Source organism: Hyperoodon ampullatus, assembly GCF_949752795.1.
Source record: "Hyperoodon ampullatus genome assembly, chromosome: 15".
NCBI lineage: Eukaryota > Metazoa > Chordata > Mammalia > Artiodactyla > Ziphiidae > Hyperoodon > Hyperoodon ampullatus.
This window is the reverse complement of record NC_136928.1, coordinates 74,034,568-74,051,520: the sequence shown is the minus strand read 5'-3', so window position 1 is coordinate 74,051,520 and position 16,953 is coordinate 74,034,568. Positions and strand designations below refer to the sequence as shown.

General features: G+C 37.3%; 1 protein-coding gene across 2 annotated transcripts in view; it reads right to left on the bottom strand.

Moving 5' to 3' along the window:
* WDR35 (WD repeat domain 35) overlaps positions 1-16,953 on the bottom strand; it is a gene marked incomplete at both ends in the record, with an annotated part of 60,519 nt that overhangs the window by 10,618 nt on the left and 32,948 nt on the right. For both annotated transcript variants that reach the window (XM_079721533.1, XM_079721534.1), the window contains 7 exons: positions 451-597; positions 1,459-1,662; positions 1,979-2,115; positions 7,018-7,098; positions 13,260-13,470; positions 13,953-14,062; positions 16,181-16,234. In XM_079721533.1, the coding sequence (XP_079577659.1) occupies positions 451-597; positions 1,459-1,662; positions 1,979-2,115; positions 7,018-7,098; positions 13,260-13,470; positions 13,953-14,062; positions 16,181-16,234 (944 nt within the window). The remainder of the gene's footprint in view (positions 1-450; positions 598-1,458; positions 1,663-1,978; positions 2,116-7,017; positions 7,099-13,259; positions 13,471-13,952; positions 14,063-16,180; positions 16,235-16,953) is intronic.

The window sequence follows — 16,953 nt, the reverse complement described above, 5'->3', positions numbered from 1 at the left end:
ACTAAACTAAAGACTGCATAGCATATTTTAGTTACAACATTCTTTGAATGTTCTTAAGAAATATGTTTTAATCTGATATACAGTTGTATTTCCAAACAGTGACATAAACAAATAAGCATACTGATCAAAATAACTTAAGAATAAAAGTCAATGATTTCTGAAAATAATCTATAATAACAAAAGAAAATATAAACTGTGGTCTCAAACAGTAGAAAGCTACCTGGAACTACAGTACAAGTCTTCTGGGTTTTGAAACTCCAAAGTCTTACGGTGCTTACCTGACAGCTTGAAGGATCTCTTGCTCCTCAATGTGAAGCCAGAGCTATGTGAATTTTGGGATCTGGAAGGATGGTCTTCATTTCCCTAGCACTATTTCATAGGGAAGTACTCAGGCAGTTACAATTTTAAGTGCCAAATGAACGGATGAGGGGGTCCAGATAGGTTACTTACCACTTTTGCCGATCAGCAAAGTAGTCTCCGATGGCATTGTGGGCTTGTTCAAGGAGACTGTCATCCGCATCACCAGATCCAGTTTTCAGGAGCTGGAGTACTCGAAACCAATCTCCCAACTTCAGCCGGAGGCCAATAGCCAGATCTCTACAAAAAATGACATTCACTCATTCATTCATTCACCAAGTATCTATCAAGCCCCTACTATGTGCTAGGTTCAATTCTAGGGTACTGAGAATACACAACAATGAAGAGACAGATAAGGTAACTCCAAACATTTTAGAAATTTAGCTTCACCAGGTAAGAGGCAATGGAGAGAACCTGCAAAAGGAAAGAGGAAAACAATTTCCTGCCTCTTATTTTCCTAGACTTTCAATTTACTTGGCAAAATAATGACTTAAATAATAATCACTTCTTTTCATCAATTTCTTAAGACATAATCAGACTTATTTCATGTTTACATGTTTGGTTTTATATTTCTTTTCAGGGCTTGAGTTGTATTAGCAACCTCCTGAAAGTAAAAATCATAAAAATTAGGTATAATGTTCACAGCTGAAATGAAGTTCATACGGTATTTTATATAAATAAAAATGAAATATAAAGAATAAAACTCAATCCCTAAATACCTTTGATTTTTATTTCATGCTCCTTGACAACTGAAAATTAAATAATGGCCTAAACCAAAAAAGAGAACCCAAATAATGAGTGGTGTAATAAATGATAAAGCCTCCAATCTCTGCAGTCATATGAATTTTTTTCCTACCAAGTGAAAAGTCTCCCATAGCCAGTCATTAATATTACATAAAAACAGAGAAGAGAGCTGCCCCCAAATTACAAAGCATAAATTAATGAAGGTCATGTAGACTATCTACGTTGTAATCCAAACTGAAATTATTTTCTGAAAGGGATGGTATGATACATTTAGTCTATTTTACAATCCTCATTTGTGGGAAAAAAAAAATCACAAATTCTGGAAGTAGCCCAGATGCCTGCACCTTTATCACTTACCTTCTGTCCATATCGAGATATATCCTTTCAGCCTCTTCGAACCTGCCAAAGTAGGCAGCCACTTCCGCCTGCTTCATGGACTCACTCTGCAGGTTACCCAGGCGCTTCACAAACTTAATGCCTTGGTAATCTTTGCAACGCACAAACGCTTGCTCTGCAGTGTGCAAATCCAGTTTCTGAAGAGCTGCTTCAGCCAGTAGGCGCCTTTATTAAAAAGAGAAACAGAAAAGCCAATGGTGAATTATGGATAAACAAGTCTTGACTCAGAATTCAATTATTACACCTATTGTTTCTAGTGAAACATGGTGGAAAGTGATTATTTTAACACATTTATACGTTTCATATAATATTATGCTTATGTTGAATACTTCCGAATCTAAAATAAATTTCTATATTTTAAAAAGAAGAATAAGAACAGAAGTCTGTTCCCATCAGGAGCCTCGTATGAGAGCAGGGGACGACAGAGCTGAGACTTTACACCTGAAAATTTGAGAGGTTTTATTTATTTATTTTTAAATACCAAAGTCGGGGGTGTGGATTATCCTCTATGAATTGAGATGCATCCTCAATTCCAACCTTCTCAATCAGTGCTCGGCTATCTCTCAGGGACCGAATCTCAAAGTTAATGATACAATCCTTGTTTGGATATTCTGGATTCTAAAAGTAAAGATGAAAAGAAAGAAATTCAAATAGTTGCCTTTAGAGTATTTTTTTACAGTAAAAACAGCAAACAAATAAACAACTGCATCATATTATGAGCAAAACTGGGAAAAAGAGAAATTGCCATGTGTGGGTCTTTTGAATTATCTGGAAAACACCCACAGTCCACAAGTGAAGTCCCTCCTGAGGCAATCAGGGGAAAAGGGGACAGTCGTCAAAGGGGTCCCTTACAATCATGCAGCCTTGTCTCCCTCGGCTCAAAATGTCTTTCCCCAGGAGCTACTCTCTTCCCGTCCCAAGTGCCACCAGCCTCCACTGGAGCAGAAAACAGCATGTGCAGGGTCTCTACCCCTCACTCCTTAATCTACTCTTTTTCTATTATTGAAAAAAACAATTATAAATAGCAGTAGCTCTGAGGGTGAGTATGGACAGATTTACTGGGAAGAGGCATGAGGGAACTTTCTAGCATGATAGTAATGTTCTGTATCTTGACAGGGGTTTGAATTGCACAACTGTATGCATTTGTCATAACTCACTGACTGGTACACTTAAGATCTGTGCATTTCATTGTATGCAAATTTTATTTCAAGTGAAAGAAAGCTATAAGCAAATACTGAACTTGAATTAGTGAACTTTAATTAATGATATGCATGCTAAGGTATATATGTACTAACTGAAATATATTAAAAAATGACTGATTAATGGGCAGATAGAGAGATGGACAGAAATAGGACACAGCAAGTATAGTAAAATGTTAAATAGAATTTAAGTGCTGTCCACATGCTGTTGGGCAGCAGACAAATTTAAAAAAAAAAAAAAAGAAAGAAAAAGGGCTGGCTTTCATCACTACTTTCCTTTTATAATTTAGCAGCCTGACAAAGAAAAAAAAATTTAAAGGCCAGTCTTGCAGCAAAGAACTAGCTAACAGCCAGAGAAAGAAAACAAACAGTTATAAGGAACTCACCGATATTCTACATATTCTAAGTAACAAAAAAGTGAAGCATACGAGAAAATTAGAGCCCCCTTGTGTAAAAGAGTAATGGCTCCCATGGACCAGAGTTCTCTGAAAAGGTTAACTGAGCCACACATACCCCTTCCCCACCCTGCAACTGAACCCCTGTATCTAGAAACTGAAAAGTTCTTAGGGAACTACCGTACAGAGTAGGATGGAAAGAGCATAAGGTTTGGACTCAAACAGTCCTTAGCTCAAATCCTAACTCCATCCCTTGCTGGTTATGTGGCAGCTCTTTCTAGAACCTGCCCTACCCCACTCCCTACCCACCCAGGAAGCCAGGGCCATCTTCCCCAAATACAAACCTAATCATGTCATTCTCCTGTATTACTCCGCCACCGACTCCAGGATCAAGTGCAAACTCCACAGCAAGGCATACGAGGTCACTTATGACCTGGGCCCCCTACCCCATTACCTCTCCCCAGCCTCATTTCTGCCAGCACTACAGTTACACACACCAGCGTTGAAGCCAGAAAGCTTGGAGTCAAACCATGCTTTTGCCTACTGCTAACCGGGTATCACTGGCAAATCAGCTTGTTTCTCCAAGCCTCAGATTCTTCCTCTGAAAAAATGGAATAGTAATCAAACTTACTTCCTAGCATTGGGAGGATTAAGTGAGATCACACATATCAAACACGGAGCACAATGCCTAGCCCTGTTATTCTCCTTATTCACAGTTTCAGAACTGACCCAATGCTCTCTTGCTTCAGACCTTTGAAGAGGTACACCTACTGACTGAACCACAGCACCCAGGCCCCTCCTCCAGTTGCTGAAGTTCTTGTCTATCTCCCCAACTCCTCTACTTGAAGCCAGGAACTGTCTTACTGGCTCTCAATAAATATTTGCTGAGTCAACGAACAGATGAATTTTGGGTAAATCATTTTCAGCCACTAAGAGCCTTCCTCACCTAAAAATGAGGTCTGTGTAATGTCTACCAGGTACAGCTGTAATCACAAACAAACATCTCATACAAAGGAACTTTAGTGAACGTTAATTCCTGTCCTTTTCCTTCTGCACTCCTTCTTCTCTAGTCCTCCAAGAAATTTCTCATGTTATTTCTTTTTCCTATTTTATTGAAATATAATTGGCATGTAATACTGTATTAGTTTTCGGTGTACAACGCTCATGTTGTTTCTTAAAACTGTATGCTTGAAGGAATCCACAGTTCAGCTAAATATTTCCTGGGTCAACAAGACCTCAGAGGGAACTAAGGTATGACAATATTCTTTTCTTTACGGCTTTGCATGTAGTAAGTCAGACGGATGACAAAATTGTCACACAGAACCTGGTTTTCCCTCACAGTTTAACAATGCCTGCCAGTAAACCAGGCAACAGTACTGTAGTTATGCTTTTTTTTTTTTTAACATCTTTATTGGAGTATAATTGCTTTACAATGGTGTGTTAGTTTCTGCTTTATAACAAAGTGAATCAGCTATACATATACATATATCCCCATATCTCCTCCCTCTTGCATCTCCCTCCCTCCCACCCTCCCTATCCCACCCCTCTAGGTGGTCACAAAGCACCGAGCTGATCTCCCTGTGCTATGTGGCTGCTTCCCACTAGCTATCTATTTTACTTTTGGTAGTGTCTATATGTCCATGCCACTCTCTCACTTTGTCACAGCTTACCCTTCCCCCTCCCCGTGTCCTCAAGTCCATTCTCCAGTAGGTCTGTGTCTTTATTCCCATCTTACCCCTAGGTTCTTCATGACATTTTTTTTCTTAGATTCCATATATATGTGTTAGCGTACAGTATTTGTCTTTCTCTTTCTGACTTTCTTTATCCTAGTATTAGATATGCATAAAATGTGTATCAAGAATTTTAAAGTACATCTAACCAGTTTAAATATGTGTTTTAAAAAATTCTTCATAAAAGTCAATATAAACATCAGAGCAACACATCACAGGCATTTTTAAGCATTCCAGAATTTAAGGCAATCAGCAACTATGAACCTTTCTTGACAAAAATTATAATGATGAAATCCAGCCAACTAAAAGATTAATCAAAATTAAGAACTCATGTACAGAGAAAATGTAGAAAAAGACTGGTAATAGCTTTCATTTAAATATAAGACTACACATGTGGAAAATTAGGGTTACAAAACAAAATGTAAATGTTCTAAATCTTGACAACATAAAAATAACAATATGCCTAACAAAAAGAAGAGAGAAAGAGGGAGAAAATGTAAAAACACCATCTTTTAGAATGGACAATCAATACTATTAAAAATTAAGATGTAGTTGAAAAGCAATGACCTCTTAGTTCTTCAGTTTTTTTCTTAACCCAGAAAAACTGTATCATTCGTGGTGAAAAAAAATTAATGTCCTACAATTCCTTCAGATTCACTGTCACATTATTGAATTCAGATTAAACACTAGGGCCTCCCTGGTGGCGCAGTGGTTGAGAGTCTGCCTGCCGATGCAGGGGACACGGGTTCGTGCCCCGGTCCGGGAGGATCCCATATGCCGCGGAGCGGCTGGGCCCGTGAGCCATGGCCGCTGGGCCTGTGCGTCCGGAGCCTGTGCTCCGCAACGGGAGAGGCCACAACAGTGAGAGGCCCGCGTACCGCAAAAAAAAAAAAAAAAAATTAAACACTAAACAAGTAGATTGTACAGTGATGTCATTTTTATAAAATTACTTCTGTTTATTTATCTAATCTAGCATATCTATCTTTCCACAAACTGGTTACAGCTATACAGAATAATGTTCTGATGTTTATCTAACGTTAATCATTACGAGACCTCGATTGTAACAGAACTTCAGGCCTTTCTTTTCGACTTTGACTGCTGGTAGCTTTTAAGCCTCCCCCGCTCCCTTCCCCTTCTGCCTCACATCTGGACAAGATGATAAGAAAGCATAAGTGTTCCATCCTTTGGTGACGCAGGAGTTTCAAACCACACATATCTCTACCTACCCATGGGAACCCTCCCCCTAGGCCCACCCTCTAACTGCCCAAAAAACCCAAGCCAGTCTCCTTTCCCCGCTCTCAAACCAATTTTGGAGCAGCCTGGGAAGCCTATCCTTTCTCCCCGAAAAGCTCATTAAGTGTGTAAGACCGTTTTACACCCTTTCGGTGTATCTGTGGTGTCATCACTCTTTACGCGCAAACCAAATTTTGGGTGGGGGCCATTCCGGCTGCGGCAGGGTGGTCATGACACAGAAAACACCTGGTTCCCAATAAAAGAGCTGCAATTTACATGTCAAACCAAAATATGAAAACATGTTACAAAATGCAACTAACTTCTGGAAATTTAAAATCCACTATTCCAATTCCAAAAAACATATGTAGTACATAGAAAAATAAATATTTTGGATAAAAGGAAGGTAAACTTTCAATACATTCTTAAAGTTAAAAATTTTCAAAGAACGTTCAATGAAGGCCAAAGTAGGGATTCAAAAATTATCTGGAATTAGAAATAGATTATTTTATAAAACCTGAAAAATAAAATAGGAGAACAGTGGACCTCCAAATAAAAAAGTTACTCAAATGTCCTAGAACAAGCGAAAGACTAAAGAAAATTATCAAATATTTCTTCAGTATCTCTGTTATTAATATAAAAATAATGAAAACAACTAACTACCATTTATGAGCTCTTGGTCGTAGCACTGTGCTGTTTTTCACTCATTATCTTATAAAATAACAATCCTGTAAGACAGGTACTATTACTATCCACATTTTATAGGGTAAAAACAGGCTCATAAACAGGAAAGGAAAAATGAAACTTTAAAAGATGAAGGAACCTGTCTAAAGGTTGTATAAGTGACAGAGCAGGGCTGGAACTCCTCAGTGCATACTCCTAACCAGGACACTACACTGCCTGGTACAAAAATGAATCCCAGTCAAGCCAGCAACAGAAATATAATTGTTTTTTAATAAGAATTACCTTTAATATCTCATCCAAAAGAACAGATTTAATTTCTAAATCCTCAAAATTACAAATATATCCAGAAGTCTGAATGGGTTCCTTTAAAGACAAAAACAAATGTTATGTTTAACTGTACAAAATTTTCCTTCTTTACCATATCATGATTTTAACTTTTATTATCAAAATTTTCAAAACAACAAAAAAGGAGAGAGAATGTCATTAACACCCATATACACATCATCTAAATAATTATTAACATTTTAGAAATATGCTTCAGGCAATTTTTTGGCTAAGTAAAGTAAATTTAGACTTGACATTTCACTCCTATTTCATATCTCTAAAACATAAGGATGTTCTCTTACATGGCCACATTACTATTATCACACCTTAACATAATCAGTATTAATTCACTAATAGGATTCAGTATCAGTTCAAATTTTATGAATTAATCCAAAAATGGTTTATACAGTTTGATAATTCTTATTCATTCCATGCAACATTAAACTTAATTCTTAATGAAATTGACAAACACTATATTTGTATCTAAGCACATATATCAAAGTCCCATACCATACTGAAAAGTATGTCCTCTGTAACACTAGCCAGAGGGCATCCTTGATAGATTCATTTCCTACATAAGAAGATTTAATTTGTCAACATGGAAACACATGAGCCTGCTATATGTCTGTTTCTTGTCCTAGTGTTATACAGGCTTGTAGAAATAAAGTATGGTAAATGCATATTATAATGAAAAGTAGTTGTCCTAAATCCCTAGTAAAAGAAATACACTCCCAATATACTTAATACCTCCAAGAACACTGTAAAAAAAATAGGATAACGTTGTCTGATAATGAACATAACTCCAGAATGCAATTTTTTGAAATGTGTGTGTGATGTCATAGTGAAATAGAAAGTAAGCTAAATCCAAATGAAATAATATATCATATTTATAACTCTGAAAGTTAGTGCTTCATATATAATAGAAACTACAAAAATTATTATCATGGGAAGGCACTAAAAAGATGAAAATAAGAAGTAAATATTGAATCATATTTAGTTTGCATTTAATATGCCTAAGTTTAATAATGAGGCTCTTGTAGGCACATTATATGTGTTTATTGGGTTTTTAAATGTATACTTTCTTTAAAAAGTAGAAATTGACTAAAATTATATGAGAAAATTTTATAAAATCCCTAAATTTCCTCAAAAAAATTATATTACATATAGGCAAACAGTATGCTTTTATGAACAGAAAAAATCAGAATAAAATTTAATTCACAAAAAAAGCACATGTAACAAAATATTTCTTATAAATTATAGGGGTCTTTCATATACTTTATTTTGGTATTACATGTAAACTAAGTGTACCCTTATAAAAAGGTTAATCACTAGAAAATTTTTTATTTTTAGCTAGATAATTTAACAAAGCAAGAGGGTCAAAAGATAAAGTCATAAAAGATGATCTGTGGGGCCTCCCTGGTGGCGCAGTGGTTGAGAGTCCGCCTGCCGATGCAGGGGATACGGGTTCGTGCCCCGGTCTGGGAGGATCCCATATGCCGCGGAGCAGCTGGGCCCGTGAGCCATGGCTGCTGAGCCTGCGCATCCGGAGCCTGTGCTCCGCAACGGGAGAGGCCACAACAGTGAGAGGCCCGCGTACCACAAAAAAAAAAAAAAAAAAAAGATGATCTGTGGATAAAAAATAATACCAAAAACAAAGAGAAAAGGAGAAACAGAAGGATAAGGAGAGAGATCGGGCAGCACCAAGATGGCACAGGGAGACCCTGAGCTCAATTCCTCCCACAAACACACCAAAACTACACCTACATATAGAACAGCTCTCTGTGAGGATGACTTGAAGACTAGCAGAATGGCTCTTCTACAACCAAGGCTGCAGAAAGGAAAAACACACCGAGTCTGGTAGGAGGGGAGGGGAAGTGATCTAGCCGAGACCCACACCCCTAGCAGGCAACCTAGAGACGGAAGGGCTTATCACAAGCATGGGGATCTTCCCTAAGGAGCAAGGGGTTCACACCCCACACTGAGCATCCCAGCCCTGGGGTCCAGCACTGGGAAGACAAGCTCCCTTGGCTGATTTTTAAAACCAGTGGGGCTTACCAGAGGGCTGTAAGAAACTGAGACTCTGCTCTTAAAGGGTGCAAGCACAGTCTTGCTTGCAGAGGCAGCAGATTGAAAAGTGCCTGGAACCCTGACCTGCCTGCCAAGACTGCACCAGCACAGTCTCCCAGCCTGCACTGGGCTGCAGCTCTAGCACCCCTCACAGAGGTGGCAACCACCACTGCACCACGGGAGAAGACGCAGCATGCACTGGGCCCTGGCTGTAGCCCTTCCGGCTCCAGCCCCACCTTCTGCCAAGGCAGCAGCCCCAGAAAGCCCCGGGAGAAGCCCCCACCTGTGCTGGGTTCCAGTTCTAGCCCCCTACTCCCCTCCCCAGCTCCAGCCCATCCCCCCAAGGCAAGGGCCCTAGCACACCCTAGAAAAAGTCCCGACCTACACTCACTTCAGAACCAGCTCTGCCACCAAAGCCACTGGGCACACACAGACTGCATACAGATGTTCTCACATAAGGACACACCTTAAAGGATGGGATAGGTAATTGTTTCACCTAACTTCATAGAGACAAAAAGAGAAGTAAAACAAAATGAGAAGATAGAGGAATATGTTCCAAATGAAAGAACAACATAAAATCCCAGGGAAAAACCCTCATGAAACAGAAATAAGTAATTTACCTGATAAAAGAGTTCAAAACAATGGTCTTAAGAGTGCTCACGGAACGTGGGAAAAGAATAGAGGAAGACAGTGAGAACTTCAACAAAGAATTAGAAAATATGAAAAAGAACCAATCAGAACTGAAGAATGCAATAACTGAAATGGAAACTACAGGAGAAGGAATCAACAACAGATTAGATGATATAGAAGTATGCATGAGCGACCTGGAAGACAGAAAGTGAAAATCACCAAGAAATAAGAAAATATAGGAAGGGAAAAAAAAACTCACCGGTAAAGGCAAATATATAGTATAGGCAGTGGATCAATCACTTTAAAAAGCTAGTATGAAGGTTAAAAAACAAAACATTGTAAAATCAACTATAACTACAATAAACAGTTAAGGGATATACAAAAATATGTAAAACATCCAAAACATAAAACGTGGGGGGGGGGTGAAAAAATGTAGACCTTTTGAAAGTGCAATTGAACTTAAATGACTATCAGTTTAAAACAAATAGATATATGGACATATAAATATAGATATAGATATAGAAATGTCGTATATATGAACTTCATGGCAGCCACAAACCAAAAACCTACAATAGATACACAAAAACAAAGAGACAGGAACCCAAATATAACACTAAAGAAGATCATCAGACCAAAAGGAAAGAGACTAAAAGAAGAAGTAAAGAACAGAGAAGAACTACAAAATCAACCAGAAAACAAGTAACAAAATGGCAATAAGTACTGTACATATCTATCAATAATCACTTTAACTGTAAATGGACTAAATGCTCTAATCGAAAGACACAGTGTGGCTGAATGGATAAAAAAAAGCAAGACCCATCTATATGCTGCCTACAAGAGACTCACTTCAGAGCTAAAGACACACACAGACTGAAAGTGAAGGGATGGAAAAAGATATTACATGCATAAAAATTAAAAGAAAGCTGGGGTAGCAATACCCATATCAGACAAAATAGACTTTAAAACAAAGTCTATAACAAAAGACAAGGAAGGGCATTATATAATGATAAAAGGGTCAATCCAAGAAGAGGATATAACATTCATAAACATATATGCACCTAACATAGGATCACCTAAATATATAAAACAAATATTAACAGACATAAAGGGAGAAATTGACAGTAATACAATAATATTAGGGAACTTTATTCCCTACTTACATCAATGGAAAGATCATCCAGCCAGAAAATCAATTAGAAAACAGTTGCCTTAAATGACATATTAGGCCAAATGGACTTAATAGCTATCTACAGGACACAAACACAGCAGAACATACATTCTTTTCAAGTGCTCATGGAACGTTCTCCAGGATAGATCACATGCCAGGCCATAAAACAAATCTCAATAAATTTTAAAAGACTGAAAAGATATCAAGCACCTTTTCTGACCACAACAGTATAAAACTAGAAATCAATTATAGTAAGAAAACTGAAAATAAAACAAACACATGGAAACTAAACAACATCTAAACTAAACTAAAAAATCAATGGGTCAACAAAGAAATCGAAGAATCAGTACCTTCAGAGGGTCACTGGAGATGAAAATGATCAAGCAGGGAATATCAACATTAAATACTCATTTCCTAATTCTCAAGGAAAATATGCTCTATCAATGAATTAGAATTTTGCACACAAATGGCACCCTTTTCTCACACAGAATCTGAAGAAAGGTCTACAATTTAAGGAAAGGTATGAAACTAGAATTCATAATAACACTCAGACGTATAAAAATGTATTCAGTATTAACCATCAAACAACAGTTTATCTCCTTAATAATAACACAGAATACTATGTCCATGTCCTAAAGGAGTTCTAGTAAGTCCAGTTTTGAAGAGTATGACCTCACATGCTAGAGGAGTGACTAGCAGAGTAACTAGCCAAACAGGGACCACAGGCAGGGTCCTCATGAATGAAATGAACAGCACACCATGGTTTATAAAGAAATCCAGTCAATGGTAATGTTATAAGGAATTCACCTACCTCTAAATCTAATAGAAATTGAAGTACTTGCCAAGCCAGACAACAAACTCCAAAAATAAATAAATAAAAGGTTGTTCTTTTAAAACTACTTAAGAAAGAAACACTTTCCACCAGGCAAAGATTTCCCTTGGTGCTAGACTGACCATGTGTGCTACACACACATTATGAATAGCCAGGCATAATCCTCTCACTTCTCCAGGCATATGATTTTGGAATTAATACAAGTAGGGCCAAGGATGGAAAATGGACCCTAACACTCAAAAAGTATTTTACTTCCATCCTCAAGTTTATCCCGTGGTTACCTGTCAAATTTCCACACTTGTTTTGTACCAAGGGTCAAATTTTCTTTGAACCCTTGAAAGAAGTCCATGCTTATATAGGTCAAATGCAGCAGCCCTGAATGCCCTTCCTTTGAGCCATTACTCAGGGCCTGAAAATTACAGAGATCCTTAAGACTCCTAAAAGCTTTAACAAAGCCTTTGAGAACAATTTACATTAGGTCATTGACCAACCCAAAGATCCTGAGTAGGGCTCAAATGGGGAAATGTAAAAATAATTTAGGATATTAAAGATGTTTAGTTTACCACTAAATAATTACAGAAGATCTTCAGTAGCTCAGGGGACCCAGCATGTAATTTCTTCCCAAGAAGGAAACTACAGGTCCAAACAAACATCAATTAATGACATAAAGCATTTATCAAGTCATCTCTTATTATTTCCACTAGTGGAGTATAACAGGAGTATTGAAAATTCCAAATTGAAAATCCACTGATAATTCAAAAATTGTTCAAAAGATTTAGCTTCTTAATGATGTTTTGATTAGGCTACCACTCAAATTATTTTGAATTCCCAAACACAACAGCTAACAGTTGATACACAGCAGACTGATAGGAAAATTCTGAGCCTAAAAATTAGCTGATGTGAGCCACAAGTAGAAAATAAAAATATAACTTTAAAATCAGTGAGAAAGCAGCTTTCTGACACCCCAGAGAGAGCAGATTATTAATCACAGTCCACATTTGCCTGTTCATAAGATTATCAGGATGAGAAAGAACATGGATTACTAGGTGATAAAGTTCATGTAAATATACATAAGACAAAGGTAAGCACAGAATAAGCACAGAACAGGCAAAAGAGAATGAAAGGGCAAGGCAATTCCAAAACCACATTTTTTTTGTCTGGTTGTTTTAAGCAATTTTGGTAAATAAGACTACTTTATTTGTCTTAAACTTTGACAAGGAAAGAAATAAAGACTATATAGTTAGTGAGCATGGTTCCATCTTTTAAAAAGAATAGATAAATGCTTAGGAAGTGCCTTTCAGTGAAAGTGGAGAATATTTAAAGGATAAATATTAATCCCACTTAAGACCAATATTTTTAAATTCCACAGAAATGTTTCTATTTATTTTCAGAATTCATGCAGCCAACACCAACAAACTTCTTGAAGAAACAAAGGGGAAATGTCCAGGTTTTGGTATTTGGCTCATTATTTATGTACTGTTAATGCTCATTTCTTGTTTTTACCTCAGGATCCAAGTTTCTGAAAACATACATTCTTGTCTTCTCCATCATTGCAAACAAATCAGGATTATCTTTGGCCCACTTCATATCCCAGACATCTTTTCGCTCCAATTTTAACAACTCGCCAATAACTTGCTGTCCTGTGCTGTCTGTTACCCGAGCATCCAAGTCAAAGAAGGTCAGAACTCCTGAGATGTCTATGATAGCAAGACGACTACAAATAATGAAATTGGAGAAGGGGAAAAAAATTGTAAAAGTACTATCTGCGTTCATGAATATAATTACTTATCACCATTCTTCAAAATAAGTTCATCAGAACCCGGGAATAAGGTAGAAATGGCTTTAAATAAATAACTGGCTTTAAACTAACATTTATAAATTCGATAGAAGACATGGCTGCTTTCCATTTTGCTTCCTTGTGAAAAAAAGTATCCAAAGGGATTAAAGCAACTGGTATGTACATAATTTTTTTTTAATTACACTAGAGTTTCTATATTTTGCCCAATGAGAGAAAGACATCTAGACACAGTATAATATATATAATATTTAAATACAAATATACTATAGTAAAACCACACTGAACTGTAAGACAAGTTTAAAACAAACACAAGTCTTTGCATTTATTACATAAATACAACAATCCCAATGGATGACTTCTAAGTCTAACATGTACGTGAGGAAAGTTTTCAGACTTACCTGGAGTTGCAATTCAAGGATAACTGGTAGGCTCGACAATTAAGGGAGTATTTTTGAATCAAACCAACATTAGGAAGACTGTATCTCTGAATGGTGCCAGATTCACGACTCTACAGAAAATATTTCTGATTACTAAAGCACATTTACCATAATAATATTAAATTACAACTACAGGTCTCTCTATATGTTCATACATTTGTTTCAAAACCAAAGTGATGGTGTCATAGTGAATTCTCAGTTCTGATCCTGATCATGTTCTGAGTACAAATTTACCTCATAATTTAATTAAAACCTTTTTAAAGTGGCTGAAGGTGATCTAATTTTTTTTTTTTTTTTTTTTTTTTTGCTGTACACGGGCCTCTCACTGTTGTGGCCTCTCCCGTTGCGGAGCACAGGCTCCGGACGCGCAGGCTCAGCGGCCATGGCTCACGGGCCCAGCCGCTCCGCGGCATGTGGGATCCTCCCAGACCGGGGCACGAACCCGTGTCCCCTGCATCGGCAGGCGGACTCTCAACCACTGCGCCACCAGGGAAGCCCGATCTAATTTTTTTTTCATGTAATATTCAAGAAAGAAGTCAGAAACCTATTTCTTTAATAATACACAAAGTCTTACATCACAAGGAAGATGTACCTAGGGTTATTTACAGTTGTCTAGGTTAACATTCGGGGTACATTAAAGGCTAAAATATAAAGCACTTATTGAACTAAATTTCATATATGTGAAAAATCAATATAAGATCACCATAGGAAACAGCTGTTACTGAAAGTCTATGTTTTTATCCTGTAGCCATCTATGTGATACCAGTTTGTGGCAAAGGGAGATGATCAGAAAGCAGTGATACAATGAGTATTAGTTTAAATGTGCTTAAAAATAAAACAGAACATAAGTTTCTATGCAACTCTTTGCAAGCCTTAAGGCTGACGGATCAACAGTTAGAGGAACAGACAGGAGAGAGCTGTGATTTTCAAACCCTGCTGTGCCTCCGGCCATAGCCATGGGGAAAAAAAGCAGAAGGCTGCACTCAGCCCATCATTCCCTATCCCCTTCCTAATGGGAGCAGCTCTGCCCTCCCAGCATGCTTCCCCAGAGAGGCCTATCAGAAAGGCTGGGGAAGGCAAGAGAGTGGTGAGGAGGGCGGATATTTTTTAATGTACAAAAAGGAGGTATCGGCTTTAAAAGATTATATTGAAGTACACAATAAGATTTTGTTTTTGAAAAAGTGGGTCCTGTGGCTTTAAAAGTTTGAAAAAGGCAAGGTTCTAAAAGCGGTTTATATTTCAACAGTGGAAAGTTTTAAACACAGAAGATACATTTTCCATTAAAATTTTTGGCCGGTATTAAAATTATTTGAGTGTTTCTTATAGGTAGACTCTCATTTAGGAATTAAGTCAATTTTTGTGACTGATCTGACTTGCATGTTTTTTTACTTTTCCTGTAAATGTCAGAAACACAACTAACACAACCAAAAACCTGCTGTATAGCAAAGAATCTAAAAAGAAAACCTGACCTGACTGTAAGACAAACTGCCTTAAAACATATACCAAATTTATTTGGTGAGGAAAAATGAATACTATGTTCTTAAGCTTTTTCCCCCATAAACTTAGCTAATGTCTAAAGAATGTAACTAGAACTGGAAATATACACACGCAAGGATTTATTTACATAATTCGAATTTAATGACTCTACCAGCATTACTATATTAAACATTTCTAAAATTAATATTTTCAAATGTCAGAGCTCAAGAAAAGGCACAACAACATTGATACATTGATTTTATTTGAAAAATTCAGCAAAAATTTGCCACAGGCTTCTTTATTTTACTGGCTACCAAGCACACTACCTCTTCATTCTAATTCTTATGGAAGCAGCTGAGCCCAAGCACTTTCTCCAATATGAAAAAGCAGGCCACACAGAGGAGGAAACTTTCCAAGACCTACTACCACCATCCATCTGCTCCACATCTGCCAGCCTTTATAGGGCTCATTCAACCCAGACTCAAACTCTCCCCAGCTGGCCACGATTCTACCGTTTTCACAAAGTTATTTTTGGCAAATGATTAACAATTTGTGAGGCAATCTCTAAAACTTTCTTATTTCTTTTGTTGGACTTAGTAAAACTTGAGGTGCCCGCGAGATGATATTCAAATCCAAAACATGTTGCTTTATTCTATTTTTAACAAGTTAAACGATTATTATTCATAGAATAAGTTTTTCTTTTAACAACTTACCACAATCAATGTCTTATCAGATGCAGTTATGGCACAAATTGGATCCCTTGTGCCCTAAAATAAATCAGCATTACTCTTTGACAAATATTTATTGACTGGCTAATCTGGTACAAGGTAGTATACAATTCACTAAGAAGAATACTGTAACTATATATTTATTAACTTAACCAACATTTACTTACTGAGCACCTACTATATGCCAGACATTGAACTAAGCACTGGAGATACTCGGATAAAATCTTTGCCCTCGGGGATTACTCAGAAGTCTACTGGGAAAGACAGTGGAACCAACACCTAATGACAGTACAGTATGATCACAGTAGAGGTAAACCACAGGAGTTATAAGTGCACAGAGGGAAGAGCATAAACTTATACCAAAATGGGAAGAGAGACAAAAACTTGATCTTAGCTGTAAAAGATGAACATTCAGCAAAAGGACCAGCGCGTGCCAAAATAAAGAAGGGGGCAAATGGCATGGCACTGCTACAACCTGGATTATTTTTTTAAGCCAGTCTCAAAAGATGACATGCTATTACATGCTATATGGTTCCATTCGTAAAACATTATCACAGTGACAAAACTATAGAGATGGAAACAGATGAGTGATTGCCAGAGGACAAGGATGGGGGTGGAGAGTGGGTGTGAAAATGAAGAAGTAGCACGAGGCAATTCCTTTATGGTGATGAAGTTACATAAAACTACATGTAAAAACTAGTGAAAACTGAATAGGAAGTGGGTCGTAGTCTAGTTCACAGCATCATTACTAATGTCAA